This window comes from Canis lupus, chromosome 31 (genome assembly GCF_011100685.1).
Source record: "Canis lupus familiaris isolate Mischka breed German Shepherd chromosome 31, alternate assembly UU_Cfam_GSD_1.0, whole genome shotgun sequence".
Taxonomy (NCBI): Eukaryota; Metazoa; Chordata; class Mammalia; order Carnivora; family Canidae; genus Canis; species Canis lupus.
In genome coordinates this window covers 37144163-37163813 of record NC_049252.1, presented here as the reverse complement: position 1 = coordinate 37163813, position 19651 = coordinate 37144163, and the positions used below count along the sequence as shown (strand labels likewise).

At 51.0% G+C, this 19651-nt stretch overlaps 1 protein-coding gene across 4 annotated transcripts; it reads left to right on the top strand.

The window, feature by feature from the left end:
• The first annotated feature begins 529 nt into the window (after positions 1 to 529).
• On the top strand, positions 530 to 14166 carry U2AF1 (U2 small nuclear RNA auxiliary factor 1). 4 transcript variants are annotated; one of them, XM_038581588.1, is made up of 8 exons: positions 530 to 666; positions 4257 to 4344; positions 8202 to 8268; positions 11613 to 11662; positions 11838 to 11936; positions 12705 to 12838; positions 12929 to 13021; positions 13880 to 14166. In XM_038581588.1, the coding sequence occupies exons 1-8, from the start codon at positions 623 to 625 to the stop codon at positions 14025 to 14027; spliced, it is 723 nt and encodes a 240-aa protein (XP_038437516.1). In that variant the 5' UTR covers positions 530 to 622; the 3' UTR covers positions 14028 to 14166. The 4 variants fall into 4 exon arrangements, with proteins under 4 accessions (XP_038437516.1, XP_038437517.1, XP_038437518.1 ...); XM_038581589.1 differs by lacking the exon at positions 8202 to 8268 and adding an exon at positions 7295 to 7361; XM_038581590.1 differs by lacking the exon at positions 530 to 666 and adding an exon at positions 1285 to 1326.
• Positions 14167 to 19651: the final 5485 nt, after the last annotated feature.

Sequence of the window (19651 nt, the reverse complement as noted above, 5' to 3'; positions counted from 1 at the left end):
GACAGTGGGGACGGGCCCTCTCCTGGGGGACAGTGGGGACGGGCCCTCTCCTGGGGGGGGACAGCGAGGATGCCCCGCTCCCTCCCCCGCCGCCGCCTCCTTCCGCGGCGAGGGACTTCCGCGCGCCCCGGGCCCGCACCCCGCACCCCGCCGCCGCCCCGGTCCCTGCGCAGCCCGGTCTGGGTCTCCTGCGCTGGGCCCCGCGCACCGGCCCGGCCCTCCCGACTCCAGCCCCGCGGGCAGCGCGCGAGCCCAGGGGTCGGCCCGCACCGCCCGCTCCCGCTCCCGCTCCCGCTCCCGCTCCCGCTCCCGCGCACAGGGCGCCCGCCCGGCCCGCAGCCTCTCCCCGCCGCCCCCCGCGCCGGCTTCCGGGGGAGGAGAACGCGGAACGGGTCGGGGGGGACGGGGGCGGCCGCACGCAGCGCGGGCTCCGGGGCCGAGGGGGCGGCGCCTCGCCCGCGCCAAGCCCCGCCCACGCGCAGGCAACGCCTCTCCGGATTGGGCAGCGCCGCCAGGCCGTCGGGGCGGGGCGAGCGTCGTCGCGTCCGGGTGACGTCTCCCGCGGGCGTCGGGCAGGGTCGGCGGCGTCGGCAGCGGCGGCGGCGGCGGCGGCCGGTGGGAAATGGCGGAGTACTTGGCCTCCATTTTTGGCACCGAGAAAGACAAGTGAGTGGGAGCCGCCCGGCGGGCTCCGGGGCGGGGGCGCGGGGGCGGGCGGGCGCGGGCGGCGGCGGGAGGCCCGGGCGGGCGGGGGGGAGGGGCGCGGCGGCCCTTCCGGCCTCGGGAGCCGCGCGCCGCCGCCTCGTGGGCGCCCGGGCGGGCTTCCGCTGGGCGGCGCGGCCTCTCCCGCCGGGGGTGCTCGGCGGCCCGGCCCGTCTGGGGGCGCCCCGGGCCCGCGTCCCGCCGCCGAGCCGTCGCGGGTCGCGCCGAAGTTGTCCACGGGAACCGGCCCCCGCCCCCCGCTTGGGCCCCGAACGCGGCTGCGGGCCGGCGGCCTTGGACAGCCCGGGGCCCGGCTGCTCGGGGCCGCGTCCGCCCCGCGAGCCTCGGCCTGGACGCGGCGGGTCGGGAGGACCCGTGAGCTCGGCCCGCAGCTTTGAACGCGCTCGGACCTGTGATTCCAGCATCGAGAGAAACGCGGGGTCCCTCCTCGCCGTCCCCCCACCTCTTTTTTTTTTTTTTTTTTTTAAGGTTGCATGCCTTTGCTACCCGGTTGTTGGGTTAAAAGCAAAAAGCAAAAAAAAAAAAAAAAAAAAAAAAAAAAATTTGGATTTTGATCTTGGAGGTTTTAATTCCCGGTGCGCTGGCGGAAGTTTGGACTCCAGGGTAAATGTCTTCATTTAGGAGCATAACTCTTATTTGGAAACCTACTAAAGACTAGACTAAGCTGCGGCTCGGTCTGCATTTTGGAGAAGTAGTTAAGGGTGTTGGGATTCTTCTGGGCTCTACCTTGATGAGGGCTCTTGATGATCCAGCCCTCGGTTTGTTATAATGTTGTAAAACCACTTTTTGTTTTTCTTTCTTTCTTTTAAGATTTTATTTATTCATTCATGAGAGAAAGAGAGAGACACAGGCAGAGGGAGAAGCAGGCTCCATGCAGGGAGCCCGACATGGGACTCGATCCCAGGACTCCAGGATCACGCCCTGGACCAAAGGCAGACGCTAAACCACTGGGCCACCCAGGCTGCCCTAAAACCACTTTTTCAAACACGGGTTTTTTTTAATTCTATCTTACAGATTTTACTTTATTTTTAAAAGATTTTATTTATTCATGAGAGAGAGGGAGAGACACAGGCAGAGGGAGAAGCAGGCCCTATGCAGGGAGCAGGACTCTATCCCAGGTCTCCAGGATCAGGCCCTGGGCTGAAGGCAAATGCTCAACCGCTGAGCCACCCGGTGGCCCTTTAAAGATTCTATTTTTAAGTAATCTCTACACCCAGCGTGGGGCTCAAACTCAGAAACCTGAAATCCAGAGCCACGCACTGCTCCGCCGACTGAGCCAGCCAGGGGCCCCTGAAACCCTTTAAATTCTTTGTCTTCCAGGATGCAGTCTGTCCTGTAAAACATCTTGTGCTTGGAAGAGGGGGTTATATATTTTAGTGACAAAACCATGTGACATGATCATTAGTCGTGGTCACTCCAGAAACACTATTGAGTCCATCTCTGATGACTTAAAGATGAATGAAATTTGGGTCTTGATCTCCAGGAACTGGAGGGGCGGTTGTATGTCGGGAAAGGGAAATTAAAGTTAGATGCACCGATGTGATGCTTTTTAAGCGCTGTGGACGGGGCTCAGAGGAGGAAGCTACCTGTAAACATCACCCTGAATGAATGGGCCAGCTCTGCTGGAAAGAGCCTTCTCGGAGTGTAGAATGATTAGGAAGATGCGTCAGTAACTTCCTCCCTGAGCTTGTAATAGTGTGGGCCATGACTTGTAGTCCATAAAGTTTTTTTCCTTATTCTTGTAAAAAGTTACATCAGATGGTGCCTTCACTGTACTCTGCAGAACTTTTAGAGGTTTATTCCAATTAACCTTTTTTTATATATTCCTGATGTAAGTAACCACATTTTAGCCTACTAAAGCCGAATTGTAAAAGGCATGGCTTTAATTCAGAAACTTGATTATTTAATCTGTTACTCGTCTCATTTCGGGGAGATTTGTGGGGTTTTAGTTTCCAGGACACAGTATCAATGCCTAAAAAACAAAGATGATGATTCTTGCTAACGTTTCCCCCCGCCCCCCCCAAGCTATAAGTAAAATGTAGGTGTGTGCCAATTAAAAAGATTTATGTAGTCCTACATTTGAACTTATGGTCATTTTCTAAATTCAAGCAAGGTTGGTCCTCTAATATCTTCTCTGTAATGGTCACTTTTTTAAAAATCTCTTTTATTTCAGTGGTTTAATAAGCGGATTGCTAAAAGTTTATTACTAGGACAGCTTTGACTGATATACTAAATTCTAATCAAGTGCTATGAAATTAAAGCCATTTCTGAAAGTACAGAAACAAAGATTGTTTTAATTATATAGAATAGTTGGGTGTTGTTCAGGCGGGGGTTTTGCCCATTCTGAGGTATTTTTAAAATAAGCTCTTAATTTTCAGGTGATTTTCTGAAGATGTAAGTTATGTATTCAAATTATACGTGAAGTAAGACTTAAGGATAAGTTTGCAAATGCGTAATTTTCCTCCCCTGGTAAATTCAGACTTTTCCATGCTTATTGATACCTGATAAATTGGTGGCTAATTGATCTTTGCAGACCATCAAATTTTAAGACCCTTTGATTCTAACTCTGGATTGACTGTCTGAACGTAGAGCCCTTGCTAAAAAAATTGAACCTACGAAGTGACCCTCCCAAGTCTGCAAATCTAGCTTTGAGTGGTGCTCATCCAGTAAGATTTCATGACCCATCACAGATCTGAGCCATCTGACATTGCTGTCACGGTGATGGCTGGATTGCTAGTTTTGATTTGATCTGGATCATCCAGGTATTTGAACGGTCCTAAGGGAGAGCTTTGTGATACAGACAGGAGGTGGCCTTGTGTAGGAACAAGCAGATGAGTTCCCCTGATAGCTTGTGTCAGTGTATTGAAACCAGGAGACTGCCGTACTTCAGACCTTTGTTTGGAAATTTCCTGTTGGTCTGGCGTCATGAACGAGAGAACATGGACTTTGTTTTAGTGAGAGATTGCATTTAATGAGCACTAAGTATGAAGTGTACACATGGCATGTGATTCTTGGAACAAAGCCAGCTTGGCATTTTCCTCATTTTACAGGTGGCTCCTGGGACCAGGAGAGGTGGGGTGACTTGCCCAAGCCCAGGTAGCTAGTGGCAGAGTCAGAATCTCAACCCTCACTGTGCTGTGTTGGTGTCCTCAAGAGAGAATTTCATCATGGAACGCTAGAGAATAGATATGTTTTGAATTAAATTTAGTTTTAAGCTTAAATATTCCATTAAGAAGAAACAGCAGAGCAGAGCAAGTAGTTGAGAGTGGAGTGGCTTTGGATGGGGGGGTGTCTGGGGTGGAGTTAGAGCACTCTTCATTGAAGGACTAACGTATTTGTCAGAGGCAGATTGAGGGGAGGGTCACCCAGAAATGCTGCTAGGAAGGGGAAGGGACCTGCTACCCAAGAAAACTGTATGTCTGTGTTTTCTCAGAGCAAAAGAAAAGTAGTTCAGAAGCATATGTGATGTTGACGTATTTACATCTGTTTGATGCCTTCCCAGCAAAATAATCAGCTCTTATTTTCCCTTACAGAGTCAACTGTTCATTTTATTTCAAAATTGGAGCATGTCGTCATGGAGACAGATGCTCTCGGTTGCACAATAAACCGACCTTTAGCCAGGTTTGTTTTTTTCTTTCTTTTTTCTGTATTCATGCAAATTATCAAAACTTCATGTACTTTACAGAGGCAGTTAATGCTTTTCCATGTATTACATAGGACATTTTTTTCTCTAGTAGTTTTAGTCTCCATTGTGTTTGTATGTTGTTCTGTTTAAATGAGAATGAGACCAGTGAACCACCCCCAGGGAGGAGGTCTGCAAGACAGGTTCTTCTTCCGCAGGTAGAGAAGCTTTTTACAAAGAAGTGATTAATGTTTGCTTGTTGGCTGTGACTGGTCTTTGCCGCCTTGCCACCCCTTCTCCCCTCTCATAGACGTGGGTCCAGTGGGGGCAGCCTCGCCAGCGTGGACTTAGCCTTGTTTTCCTGGCACCGATTGAAGCCAAGTGGGCTTTCTGCAATTTGCTCTCTCCAGGCAGCAGAGACGGACAGAGCCACCCACAGGGGTGCTTGTGCCATTCTCAGCACATGCTCGGGTTCCCCAGTAGTCCTGGGTGTGCCCCCTCTTGCAGATGCCCAGGTGAGGGGTTAGCCATGACATCATGTCATAGAAACATTAAAAATGAAACTTAACATTTGAAGATGGGCATTTACCTTCAGTTATTTGTAGCCGGTCTATTTGGTTGGTTGAGAGGTGCCTGTTAGCTTGGGCTTAGGTCGTCCATTGTGAGTTTAGATCAATCAGAAATTGTAGATTTTTTGGTTGGCTTTGTTTGTTAACTGAAGAACAGGTGGGATTTGCATCCTACAGGTGATCACTGAGGAGTTAGGGGAAAAAGCACCTGTAATAGGAACAGGAAACTTCTGCCCATGTTTATCTGGATATTTAGACTTTGAAAAATTCTAGTCTTTCCAGACTGAGGGCTTAAGTTCCTTCCCACTGGTGGTGACATCTGAGTGAGCATCCTCTGAATCATTGGGTAGCTATTGTGTGTAGCCCCTGGAAGCTGCCAGACCCTGCCTCTGAGCTCACATCATCCTGTTCACGTGTTCTTGAACTTCTGCCAGAACAGATGTTTACATTTTACTATAAGTATTTAGGAAAATCAGCCAATTGCTGTAGGAAAGAGATATTTGTATTTTCTAATTTAAGCCCAAAGAAAACCCCACAATATGTTTTAGAAACATATGTAATATGTTTTTAGAAGAGGGGTGATGGCTTCCTCTCCCCCATTATTCCACTGACACAGCATGGTTAGTATAACAAGAACCTATCTTTAATTTAGGAGAATACGTCTCTTTTTTGAATCTCAGAATATTGTAGATATTGCTGTAAACCTTACTGCAATTTTTTTTTAAGTGGCTTGATTTCTGAACTAAATCTCCCCAGCTAAGCCAGTGATTATAGATTGGGCAGTTAACAAACATCTTACGTGTCCATTGAGATTTTTGATTCTGTGGGTTATTTCCAGATGTGCCAAGTGTTGGGCTGAGAGAGAAGTGATCCTGGTAGGAAAGTTTTCTTTAAGCTATCCAGAGCCATTTGGTTTATTTTCTGTGTGAATCACTGATACCTCAGAATGTTAATGTGAAGTTAATCTGAGTACTTTGGATCAAGAAGAGGCAGCGATTCCATTAACGTTGGGGTCAGTTCTATGTGTTCACCTGAGCATCTCATTGTTACGGGCTTGGTTGGTTTCAGGCAATCCTGACCCCAATTATAATGGAATTGCAATGCCCGCTCTGGGTATAGTTTCCTTCACTAACCAACCACTGCCAGATGACCCGAGCAAGACCTATAATGAATTCCTTGTTGAATATTTGGGCTCTGTATAGCTTTCTGTCAGAGTTGTTAGGCTTACTGGTGATTCCCATTGAAAACTGAGTCAAGTCAGCTTTGGGAAACAGCCGAGGCCAAGATAAGTTGACCTGGGGCAGTACTTGGTGGCTGGGGGAAGATGCAAGGCTCTGCAGGAAGGGGTGTGTGTGTGTGTGTGTGTGTGTGTGTGTGTGTGTGTGAGACCATCATGTACATGGTCATGGCCTGGCGGTTGATGTTTCTCCCGTGTGGGTTTCCCCATAGCAGACCTTTGGGGTGTGCCCACACAACTTCTTCCTTTAAATGTAGCTAGAAACGGAACTGCAGGTTTTGTAAAGCCACTCACAAAACTGCTGTGGACCTGTGTTGTTGAGACTAAACATTTATTTTTCTGAATCATGCAGTATATTGGTTCAGCTTGTAAAACTCAGTGTGGGTTTCTTTTTAAGCTTCTTGCAGTGATGTGGACGTTAAGATTCATGTAATATATTAGCCTACTAACTTAAACATGGTTTGTTTTTTCAGACAACTTGATTTTAAGAAGAACGGTACAATGTAAGGTTTCAAGTCTTCCTGATCCAGTTTAAAGCACAAGGGCTAAAAGGATTTTTTTCCCTTAAAAGAAGGATCGGAAAAGAACAGATGTTTAAGCTATTGTATTATGTAAACAGAGGTCCCACCAAGCAAACAAATGTGGGATAGGTGTCCATGACAGTCAGGACACCCATTTGGTGCGCCTGTTTCCTGTGAGACCAGACAGCTTGATGGACTGCATACAGTTGACTTACGCATTTGGTTTTCCCAAAAAATAAAAAAAAAATAAAAATCATTTTGTGTGGGGAATATGATTAGCATGTGAATTTTTCAACATCTTAGTGTCTGCTAGCTTGGAGTATAAGAAAACCGTTAGTTTGCTATCATTTATTTTGCATTAAAACGCTGGAATAATGTGGGACTACTGAAAAAATGGCTACAGTTTCTTCCTGGTTGCTGGCTAACTTGACCTAAGTCACTGCTCACACTCTGTTTTCATAATATGATGGTTTGGGTGTGCTCTTCAGAGGACAAGTGTCTGACTTGTGGGAAACAGACAAGCAAGCGTTGAGCCATTTGCAAACAAGTTGTCTCTTTGCAATTGTCTAATACATGCACAGCAGCCAGTAGAATTCCCCTTTTTATTTTTTTTTCCCCGCAGACCATCTTGATTCAAAACATCTATCGTAATCCCCAAAACAGTGCACAGACGGCTGACGGCTCACACTGTAAGTCCCACAGTTGGAGAAATTTTTTTAAAACAATGGTGTTAAAGAGCCCACTCTTAATTGAGACAAATACTGTTGGCTTCTGAGCTGCTGACGTAGAGCTGTTGCAAACAGGACAAGGTGCTGGAAGGCCTTGGTACCTACGGCAAGAACCTGATACTTGGCCACGTTCAGGAGGCTGTCCGAGGCAAGGGCTCTGGGGAGGCCTCTTCCCTGGGTTGACGTTTGTTAACGAGAGGGAGGGGGTCTGTCCATGTGACACTTGACAGTTCCCAGCCAAACACTGGTCTTTCCAGTGCCTGAACCCCTGGCCTTTATTAAGTTCTTTCTGTAAAGGTAAAAATCTTAGGAATGTTTAGGAATCAATAAGGTAAGTTGCCCAATAAGTGTGGGTTTTATTTCACCATTACAATTTTTCCTCTAGGAAGTGGAGATTTCATGATATGTAATTATTGTATTTCTCTGCTCTCATGGTTTTTGTCATCAGTTTATGCAGGCACTTTCTCAGCTCATGAAGTTTTCTGTAATAGCGAAGACCATTTTGGTAGTAACCTGCCAAGTTGCTTGCACTCGTAACTGGGTTGGAACTTGGAAATGGGGAATCTTTGCGTCCCGTGAACAGAAATACAATATCAGCATATCATGGGATCTCTGTGACGTTGCAGTGTTAGGGTGCTCCAAGACAGCCACCAACTAAGAGAAAAACCTCTCTGCTTCGAAAGAAAATAACTTGCTCTTTTTTCAGCACTGAGTCTTGACTGAAGTGATCGCCACAGGAAACCGGTTAAGTGTTTAAATTTAATTTTCCATAATATAAAGTTGTTGCGTTTTGTATTTCAGACCATTGCCCTCTTGAACATTTACCGTAACCCTCAAAACTCTTCCCAGTCTGCTGACGGTTTGCGCTGTAAGTTCATACAAGTTCCTTCCCTGGTTCCCTGGGCTTGCGTGTCAGAGCTCAGTGTCAGCTCCACCTGGTCTGCCGCTGTAGTGTCAAGGACGGCCTTTCACTAGAGGTGTCGAGAGCTTGTGTCCCACTGACCCCATGGAAACCTCTGAGATTTGAACTCCTGCCCACTTTTTAAGAAACAAAAACTGACCAGAAAGGATACCCTCCCTGTACGATAGCTTGGAGCTGCTGCTCTTGCTACCTTGACCGTCATCCCAGGGGAGAATATACTTGGAGTTAAATGTGCAGCTGTGTTCTTCCCCTCTTAAGAGCAATAGTATCCGAAAGTTTCTCTCACGTTAAAAAGCAGTATCCTGAAATTATTTTTGAGGTTTTATGTCTTATCAGACTTTTTCTTGAACTCCATTCTGGAGCTCATGCTTTTATTGTAAGAGCATTGTTCTGAGAGTGTTTCCCAGTGAGGATCTTCCGAGTTGCACGGACTCCTCTGAGTTTTCCTCAACGCCAGCCCTATGCCGACTCAGTCTTTAACCAAAGTCCTTTACGTAGCTTTCTGCAACTTGGAGAAGCTAGCTTACTACGTGTGGAAAAGAAAAGGTGTACTTGGTGGGGAGATGGAGCTAGTCTGGGCATTTAGTAGACCCTGCTCGTTTCTCCCTATGTTGAGAAATAGTAAATTTAAGTTACAAACGTTGTGTTTCCTCAGGGGTAGTTTTTCAAGAACAGGATCCATATTAGTATCCCTGGAAGTTTCGAAAAGCTAAAATTTAGATTTTATGGCTCTTGAGCCGTGGAATGAATTCAGTCATCTGGATACATTGAAAGGATCATCCTGGACTCCTACTAAAATCAAGGGGTCCAAACCAAACAGCTTCTCATTTTCTAGTTTGTTTTGAAGCTGCAAAATGTAATAGAAAATGCTGTCCACAGGTGCCCCTGAATAGCCACAGACCTAAGTCCCACACATCCTTGGCCCACGGCTCCTCAGCTCATAGGACAGTCTACACCGCCCGCTCGGGCCACCCTCTTTGTGCGGCTGTGTGAGTGCACAGTGCACGTGTCTGTGTGGGGGAGGGCTGGGAAGGTTCTCCTGCCAACACACCGTGTTTCTCCATGCCGTGCTGACCTGATAGCAGATCATTTGTTTCCCTGAATCTGATGGCAACAGGATTTACGGGTAGCCCTTGTTTTAAAATACTTGGTTTTGCTTTGTTTTTTAAAGAAACAAAATCAATAGGTGGAGGGAAGTACTTACATATGGACTTATTAAATAATTTTCGTAACAGCCCTGCCCTGGGGTAAAACGAATGAGAGGTTGACGATTGAGTAATGACAATTAATCATTCTTTGCCCTGATCGTTTACTTGGGGACTGCGGATGCTTCGTTGACAAAACAATGTTGGATTAGTTTTCTTCGTGTCTTTACCTGCGATTCACAGTGCTCTTGTTGTGCGTATGCTACATAATAAAAGTTGAGCTGTACCAAATATTCCGATTATGGGCTCCAGATTCTACAAATTAAATGAAGTTCTGATCAATTTAGGTAGAAAATCCATTTAAGCTGATGAACCTGCAACAGAGCCTTCGAGTAAATTTCAACCAGCCGAGTTCATCAGTTTCCTAAATTTACGACTTTTTAACATGCCCTTTCGTGTATAGAAGTATGAATCCCAGTTGAAGAAAGTTTCTGTGAGAAAACTAGGTATCTTCAGGTGGTATTATGTAAGATCCATGGAGTCACGTAGATGACTTTGCAGTTGACCAGTGTCTTAATCACTCATCTCTGTCCTGCCCTAGTTATATGGTTGACTGGAGATTTTTAACCAGAGTCTAGAAGATAAAATATGCCCACTATCGAGCATTTTCAAATTGAACTTCCCAGAAGTCACTAAGGTACAATGCTGTTCTCCAGGGAGAGAATTAGAAATACCATGACTACAACAGTCTTTGAACCACCACCAGAGCCTGACTCAACAGGGCTAGCACTTTGAGCATGCAAATGTCTTTTCTCCTCATTTTTTTCTGATGTGAGAAGGGAATGTAAAGATTAAAATCTGCCCTTTGGAATGGGCATCTCTTCTCCCGACTACTTCTTCTTAAGAACTTGATTTGCCCGAGGAAGGAGGTCATGTCCACGATAGCTTTTAAATTGTACCGGGCTGTCAAGAGGAGTAGTTGTTGCCTAATGCAGTCAAGAGGTTTTGGGTTCTAAAGCAAGCTGGGTTCCCCCGGAAATTCAAAAATAACTAAGATGGCAGGAATCACCCCTCCTACCCCCTCCCATGCATTAGAAAGTAAATGTCAGTCATTCTCAGAATCAAAAGATAAAGTTTTCCAGGGAAACTGCCCCAGGCAGCATGGTGGATACATCCGCGTGCCTCTGCCCCAGTGCCCTCGCCGCCTGATGAGGCTGGGCTGCCGGTCCAGGACTGTGGTCGGGGAGGGGACAACTGAACAGTAAGCTGGCCCAGCCTTGAAGCCACTCGGCCTTGGTAGGCTCCGTGATCGGGCTGTATGGGACACTGGTTCATTGACATGCCAGCTTTGTGATTTCTCAGGTTTAGGTAAGAGAATTGTAGAATTTGAACGGTAAAATTTGGTAGAATGATAATGAGGGTAGAATGTAAATTTGGAAAATCTGCCCACACAGTGGACATGATTGATTACACTTAGTGCATGTGCATTATGAAGAATAAACTTGATGGGAATAGTTATGGAATATAAAATAAGAATGCTTCCTTCAGCAAAGCATTGTAACTTTCCCTTTATTCAGAGGCATTCGAACTACTGTAATTGAACTTCGTAATTATCCTACTGAGTCTTTATTTATCGTCATTTGGGTTTTAATCGCATCAGAAAGAATTTTATAATAGCATTGTGTGGCTGCTAATCTGTAAGAAATTAGTCAGGAACATTAGCTCTTAATCACATACCCTGATTTCAGCTTTTATTTTAGCCTGTTAAAGAGGAAAAAATCAGTGTGATTCCTTGGCCTCTATTTTAAATCATAAAAGGAAGAAAATTTTCATTTAAAAATTTCTTGAGGGTAAACTTTTTCCTTAACACTTTCTGAAAACGTGGCCCTTTGATGCTGATTAAAACTTGCTGTGATTTTAATAGCCAGAACTGAGACCGTCATAGGGGGCATTTAAAAACTTCACCACACTTTAAAATTTTTAACAATTGGCTGTCACGCAGTATCTTCAGTGCTCCAGTAGAATGCAGCTCTGTTGTGTTTCCTCTCTAGACAATCTAATGTGTGTTACTGTAGCAGTTTGAGTTAAACGCAGCGTTGTCTTTAAGGCTCCGTCTCTAACCAGCAAGGTTTCTGTTGTTCATAGGTGCCGTGAGTGACGTCGAGATGCAGGAGCACTATGATGAGTTCTTTGAGGTGAGATACTATTTGACAGTGACCAGCCTGTTCGCCTTCTGTATCCCTTTGCAAGGAGTTAAAATACGTTCCTATTCATAGATATGCTTAAATGGGAGTTATGTGCAGGTGGTACTTTAAGTATCTCTTGAGCCTTAAATTACTGTGTCGTCTCCCCCCCCCCCCCCCCCCACAGGAGGTTTTTACAGAAATGGAGGAGAAGTATGGGGAAGTCGAGGAGATGAATGTCTGTGATAACCTCGGAGACCACCTAGTTGGGAACGTGTACGTCAAGGTAGGAACAGACTGACAGGTGGGAGTTCTGTCTCTTGACTGATGCAGACTAAGGAGCGAAGACCGCCTACCTTCGGATGTTAGAACTTCAAAGTTCTGAAAGCTCGCTGCTAGTCATGAATGTTAATGCACTCAGTCCTTGGCTGGCCAGAGCCTGGGCATGACAGCAGCCGTGGGTGCCGGAGGGATGGATGGGACACCACAGTCACCACACTTCGGTGTTGGGGTTTTCATCGCTGTTGCTGACGGGCTGTCTGGATGCAGGAGAAGTTGGTTTATATGTGTGGTTTCTTGTCCCCCCCCCCCTTTTTTTTTTTTAAGCCCCCATGGCCCACACAAATCATCGCATTTGCTCTTTTAACTGATCGAAAGCCTAGGCTGTGTGTGTCTGATCTCAGACCATCACAGAATTATGTGATCCGATTGCAGATAAAGATAGTCTGTCTTTTTTTTTTTTTTTTTTTTTTTTTTTTATTTATGATAGTCACAGAGAGAGAGAGAGAAGCAGAGACATAGGCAGAGGGAGAAGCAGGCTCCATGCACCGGGAGCCCGATGTGGGATTCGATCTTGGGTCTCCAGGATCACGCCCTGAGCCAAAGGCAGGCGCCAAACCGCTGCGCCACCCAGGGATCCCGATAGTCTGTCTTTAAATTTGCTGTGCAGCAGCATCCCACTATATTTTGCCCCCGTGAACGTGTCACGTGTATTTGGAGAGGAGGTCTTTCTGGGTGAGTGTGGGCAGCAGGCATCTCTGCTTCGTTTTTTCAGTTTCGCCGAGAGGAAGACGCGGAAAAGGCTGTGATTGACTTGAACAACCGCTGGTTTAATGGGCAGCCAATCCACGCTGAGCTCTCCCCGGTGACTGACTTCCGAGAGGCGTGCTGCCGCCAGTACGAGATGGGGTAGGTGACGGCGCAGGTGCGGGGCCCGCGGGAGGGCTGGCGGGGGACTAGCAGGCAGCGCGCGGCATGGTGGCCTCTGCTTCCCCGCAGGGAGTGCACGCGGGGCGGTTTCTGCAACTTCATGCACCTGAAGCCCATTTCCAGGGAGCTGCGGCGGGAGCTGTACGGGCGCCGGCGCAAGAAGTGAGTACTTCCCACAGCCTTCTCTTGCCTCCTGGCGCTTTCTGTTCTGGAAGGTACTTCATCAAGTAAAGCATGCCCTGAGTGTAAAAGTCACTGTTTGGGACATAGTATGTATTTTCAGGTATGAAATGTACTCTTAAAAGAATATCCCACATTGTCCTGCGAGCCCTTGGGACCTGCGTGAGGGGGAGGCGGTCCAAGTGGGTTCGTGAGCACAGGGTTTATCCCTCAGCATAACTTCATGTGCTGCGTGTTTCCTCTGGGGGCTCCCATTTGGTGCCCGTTTGCTTTGGGGGCAGGGAGTGTGGGCGGAATCCGGCAGGGTCCCATGTGTGGTCCCGGTGGTGAAGGGCAGCCTGCGGTGCCACAGAACAGAGAGTGAGCCCGGAAGTCAGGAGAGGCATCTTATCCCGCCTGGCTGAGTTCTGACCCCAGGGCTTCTCGCCCCCCTCCTGGGAAACAGGTCCCAGGAGATGTAGGGCTTGTTGGTGACTGTTTCATTGTCAACAGAAAGCATGGGAGAAGACGAGCCCTGCCCTCCGTGCCCCAGAGCCCAGCGGGGGAGGGGCCGGGGCCTGATAACAGCTTCGGGGGGTGTCAAACAGCCCCCGACCCTTGGAGCTGGCATCCTGGAAGCACAGGCCATGGAGGGTCACCTGCCTCATGATCCTGACAAGCTGGCTTTCTGCCCTGGCCTCTGGGTGCACGTACAGCGTGGGTGTGCAGTTTCGTGGGAGCGATTTCCCTTTATTGGTGCCATCCACTCGGCGGGATACAGTATTCGGAAGCGTTAATCATTGTGAGATACCGTTGGATGCTTTGCTTTGGATGACACAGTTTTGTTTTCTTTGGTTGCAGGCATAGATCGAGGTCCCGGTCTCGGGAGCGTCGCTCTCGGTCTAGAGACCGTGGTCGTGGCGGCGGCGGTGGTGGCGGCGGCGGCGGTGGGGGACGGGAGCGTGACAGGAGGCGGTCGAGAGACCGTGAAAGATCTGGGCGATTCTGAGCCATGCCGTTTTTACCGTATGTCTGCTAGACAGTGTTGTAGTTGATTGACCAAACCAGTTCATAACGGGAATTTTTTTTAAAAAACAACAAAAAAAAACAAAGATGGGTTTCTGAATAAAATTTGTAGTGATACAGTATCCTTGGTGTAACTTATTTCTTGTGGAAAGTCACTCACTCCCTCTCCCTTGCTTGGCAGCCACGCACGTCTCCGTCCTGGAGGTGAGGATTAATACCCGTCAGTGACTGGGGTAGAAACGAAGCCATGGTTTCAGACTCAGGCTGAGACAGACACCCCCACCTGTTAACCAGTTACCTCCATGTTCACTGGTGACCCAGCATTTCTCCGCTGAGGCTCCCAGAGAGCCGGGGACGGGGGGGCCTGGGGTCACAGGAATGACTGCTAGCTCGGTAGATACTTGCGGCAGGGACACCTCCGGAGGCCCCATCGTGTTCCACTTCTCTTACCAGGAGAGTCTCCAGGTGGCCTAAACCGGGCTGTGCCCAGAGCTCACGAGAGCTGGCGGTGCATCCCCTGACGACTGCGGTGACGTGGGCTCGGTGTCCGATGGTGCAGGGCCGTGCCAGTGACGACAGCCATTCGGGTACTGGGGTGTGACATCTATGGCTGTCCGCTTGGTCCGGGCCCACGCACACCTCGGCCAGGGACACTTCTCAGGAGGTTGCCTTGTAGGGCACGCCACCCCTGGGTGCCCACATGGGGGCCTGGCTGTCCCCTGGCTCTGGGGCTGGGAGCACCTGCTGGTGCTGGGGGAACAAGGGTCCGTCCGGGTCCTGCCTTTGTAGTGTGGGAGGAGCCCCCCGGCTGTAGCAACAGCACACGGGCACCCAGGAGAAAATCCTACTTACCTGGCGAAGGGGGGGGGTTGGTTTTGTTTTATGAACATCTAATTTTATGTGATGAAATTTTTTAAAGTTCTAATGGCAACGTTCTGTTCAAGTTCAGTCTGTGTCAAAACCAGTTCTGTATCTGTGGTTATGGGCAGATGATTTGGGATGAATTGGCAGCAGTTCTCAGTTGGTCTAGGAAGCTATGTTTGCGTCACCTTTCTGCACACTCCCGAGCGTCAGCAGTAGGACTTAAGGTTTATCTGCCCAAGTTTGGTCAGAGTTGTAGAGATGATTGGGTAATTTCCACTATATGTAAATGGAGGGAATGTGGCAAACATTTTGATTTTTTTATTTGTTGATTTTATTAGCGCGCAGGAGGAGGGGAGGGCAGAAGGAGAAGCCGGCTCCCCGCTGAGCAGGAGCCCGATGCGGGACTCGATCCCAGGACTCTGGGATCATGACCTGAGCCGGAGGCGGACGCTTCACTGGCTGAGCCCCCAGGCGCCCCAAGGACAAGCAAGTTCGCCGAGGTTTTGTGTAGCTGGTAATCAGACAACTTGGGACTGGAACCCAGTAGGCGCCGCTATTTTGTATTTCTTAACCAAGGTTAGAATCCCCCCTTTCCTGTAAAAGTTGTTAAAACACACAGAAATCCCACCACAAGTGCCTTTAAACATCACCACTGACGTAACATAACCCGGGAATCCTGCGCCTCGGGTGGGAGGCCCTGGGGGCGTCTGGCCTCCGCTTCCCAGCACAGTGTCCCGGTGTCTACCGGCGACCGTGGCGGCGCCCACACACACCCCGGGCCCGTGGGGATTTCTGTGGGAAGGGAAAGAACGCCCCTGAAGTCATGGTGATTTGTAAGGAGTCTAGGCCCAGGAGAACGCTAAGAGGTTTCTTGTCCTGAAATCGTGCCGAGGGGCGCCCGGGGGCTCAGCGGTGGAGCGCTTGCCTTCAGCCCAGGGCGTGGCCCGGGGTCCCGGGATCGAGTCCCGCATCGGGCTCCCTGCATGGAGCCTGCTTCTCCCTCTGCCTGCGTCTCTACCTCTCTGTCTCTCGTGAATAAATAAATTAAAAATAAGTATATATTTTTAAAAAATGAGTATCGTGCCAGGTGTTCAGACTGGAACCACACGGAGAGCAGGAGCCGCAGGCGAGCTGTGCTCTCACGCAGGCCGCCCGGCGGTTGGTTCTCTCGCTAACTTGAAGCCCGTGTTTTGCGTGCCCTCGACACGGGGCCCTAACTCACCAGCTCGCTGTGTGTGTAGTAGGCAACACTCCTAAAAGGTTTCTTACGGGGGAACGGGGTCACCTATGCCTGCAAATTGCTCAAAATTCACTTTTGAATGAGCTCCTATTAGAGAAAGATGGGTGACGTGATTGCAGCGTCTACACTAAGTGGTTAATTACCTCGTCACCATTCGTGATGTTCAGGGTTCCTCATTTACCGAAAGGGGATACAACTGCAAATGATTCCTAAAAAGTAAAGTCTTGATTCACTGCACGAACAGGATAGAACCACACGTTCGCTTCTGGAACAGACAGGCCGTCCCAGGGGTGCAGGGTGACTCGGGGCCGTCCCAGGGGGCATGGGGTAACTTGGGGGGCCATCGCAGGGGGCGCACCTGTAGCCCAGCACTGCCCAGACACGGGGCTTTTCCCAAAGACACGGCCCTGATCCGCGTGGGAGTCTTCACTTGTGATTTGCCAAGTGAGACCGTTTCAAATGCTCTTGTCAAATTTCACCATCATTTCATGAAAGAAACAGCATTTTAATTTTTTATTATGGAAATTCCCAAACACGCAGAGACGTCGAGACCGTCAGGAAGCCCCAGACGTGTGAGCTTGGGAGCTTTCGGTGTGCAGCTCCGGCCTGTGGACTCCGCCATGCGGCAGCGGCAGGAGAGGGTGCCCCGGGTCCTCGGCTGGGCCTCCCCACGGTGTGGGTGCCCCAGGCTCGGCCGGAACCGCCCGTAGGGGGCACCGAGTGGGCCGGCTCGAGGAGAGGCCCAATTGGCACTTAGGCTCCTCAGCTGCGCCTCGGGGCGAGACCAGGGCTCTGAGAAGTGGGCGTCGATGGAGAGGGGGCTCGGGGACCGGCGGCTGCAGACAAGCCCCTGGGATCGAGCGCCGAGCCCCCCGGGGAGACGTGGAGATGAGACACTCTGGGGACTGGAAGTGGGAGGCAGTCTGGGTCACGGAGGGTCACGGAGGTCCAGCCCCTCCTCGCCGGTCCGAACAGGTGCGGGGCTTTGGGGCAGCCCGGACATGGCAGCGGTGGGGGGACCTCGTGGGATCGGGCTGTGTCCCGGGTCACACACCACCTTTCGAGAATTGAGGAAACCGCCTTGGTGATTGACCGCTGTCCCAGGGCACGTGGTTGCACGACGCTGCCAACGCTGCCTGTGTCTCTGCCTCTCTCTCTCTCTCTTTTCTCTGTGTCTCTCATTAATGAATAAATAAAATCTTAAAAAAATCAAAATCAATATGCCACCGTGAAGTGGGATTTGTCCTTGGGGTTCCAAGGTGAATGACACGCTATCAGGTACCTGTTTGCTTACGTGGTGTGTCTAGCCTCCCCACAGGGCTCTTCTCTTCCCAGAGGAAGCCACTCAGCAGCTGCGGTCCCTCGGTTGTCACCAGCTCCTTAAACCCGCTTCCTTAAACTTCCTTAAACACGACAGTGTCCTAGGGTTTTTTTTTTTTTTTTAAGATTTTATTTATTTATTCATGAGAGACCCAGAGAGAGGCAGAGACACAGGCAGAGGGAGAAGCAGGCTCCATGCGGTGGCGGGGAGCCCGATGTGGGACTCGATCCCGGGACCCCGGGGTCACACCCTGGGCTGAAGGTGGCGCCAAACCACTGAGCCCCCCGGGCTGCCCTATGTCCCCAGGTTTTAAGTTTTCCAGAAACGGAACCGTTACGTCTGACTTGCCTTGCTCTGGCCAGGCTGCTTCTCAGCGCTCAGTGTGGCTTGGACACAGCGGACTTGCCGTCTGCAGCCCGAGAGAAGGGAGCGGGGGAGCGGGGGAGCGGCGCAGGGCCGCCGTGGCTGCAAGAGCGGGAGGCGCAGGAGGACGCCCCCGGGCGGGGCGGGGCAGGCGGAGGAGTCTCTGCTGGGTGCACCCGGATCCCTATGGGCACCCCTGACGCCTCGGCTCCCTTCCCACTCACCGCGTGTCCACCCCGGGAGCTGTGGTCCTTGCTGGGGACCGGCAGGGGGCAGTCCCCGCCGGGCCGGAGTGTGGGCGGCCACAGGCTCAGGGAGGGCCGCTGGCTGGCTCCGCAGGCCCCGCTCAGGACGGTGCTGGGGTGGGGGAGCCGGGGGGAGCGCCCACGGAGGCGGGCGGCAGCAGCTGGCACAGCCCGTTGAGGGCACACCGCGCCGGAGGGAGTGGGGGGACATCCCGCAGGGCCCGGGGGCCCAAGGACGGGTTTGCACGGGGGGAGCGATCTGATTGATGTGTTTGAGGTCGCGCCTCAGGCGTGTGGACAATAGACCAAGGCCCGGCGGGGTGGCCGGGGCAGCGGGGGGCGGGGGGGCAGCTCAGGTCTGGGGGGCACAGCGGTTGAGTCCGGGGGAGGCCGCTCCAGTTTGGGTCACTGAGGCTCTCCTGGCGGGCGCGGGCTCATGCTGTGGCCCCTCAGCCACTCAGCCTCCCGGGAGGCACCTGTTCCAGGCTTGGCCCGTTTTTATACAAAATGAAACACTGTCTTTTTCTTCTGTGTCACGGGAGTTGGTGACACGTGGTGCACAGAGGCGGCCGTGGTCGATGGGCGCTGCGGGTGCTTCTCTGGCCCGAGGCTGGCCTCTCCCCGCTCAGGGCTGTCTCTGGAACTTAATCGGGTCCCAGCGTATCAGCCTTGGGTCTGCGGACAGTGTTTTCTGGCCCCCGTTTGCGGGATCTTCCCCCCCAGGTTCCCGCCGATACTCTTTGCCATAAGCTGGGTGGTCTCGCCCTCCTCACGTTGGGTCCGTGGCTCACAGAGGCTGTGTGGCGTGGGGTTAGCTACGGTTCCGTGTGCACATCGTGTTGCTCCAGCACCATTTGGAGGTAAAAAACCACCACCTCGGGCAGCCCGGGGCCTCAGCGGTTTAGCGCCGCCTTCAGCCCAGGGCCTGATCCTGGAGACCCGGGATCGAGTCCTGCGTCGGGCTCCCTGCATGGAGCCTGCTTCTCCCTCTGCCTGTGTCTCTGCCTCTCTCTCTCTCTGCCTCTAATAAATAAATAAAATCTTTAAAAAAAAAAAAAAAAAAACCACCTCTTCCGTGCCGAGGCGAGGCGTGCCCTTGCACACACCACACAAAACAGCACAGCATCCGTGGTGTGACCTTGGGACCGCTCGCCCAAGGCTGAGTCACCATCCCTGTTCCAGGGCCTCTCCCGCCACCACTGCTCCTGTGATGGAAGCGTTTCCCCCGGACAGTCCTGAGGCCCACCGGGTGCTGCCTTCCGTGCAGGCTGTTCTAGGAGCAGCAGGACAGGCCCGAAAATCGAGCCACTGCGTGTCCGCAGAGCCCATCAGGAGAGGTGCCCGGCCCAGCCTCCGTCACACCCGTACCCGTGCCTTGCCATGGGTCCCCACAGGACGGATGACTCATAGTCATGCACCGGGGCAGGGGGGGAACTGCCCTCCGTCCCCGTGGGACGTACCGTTGGAGCACAGGAGCTCTCCCCCGAAGCGGGGCCCCCATCTCAGCACACGCCGCATCCTTTGGCTCAGAAGATGCCAGGAGCGCCCAGGTGTACTTGGCTCACGCGCAGCTG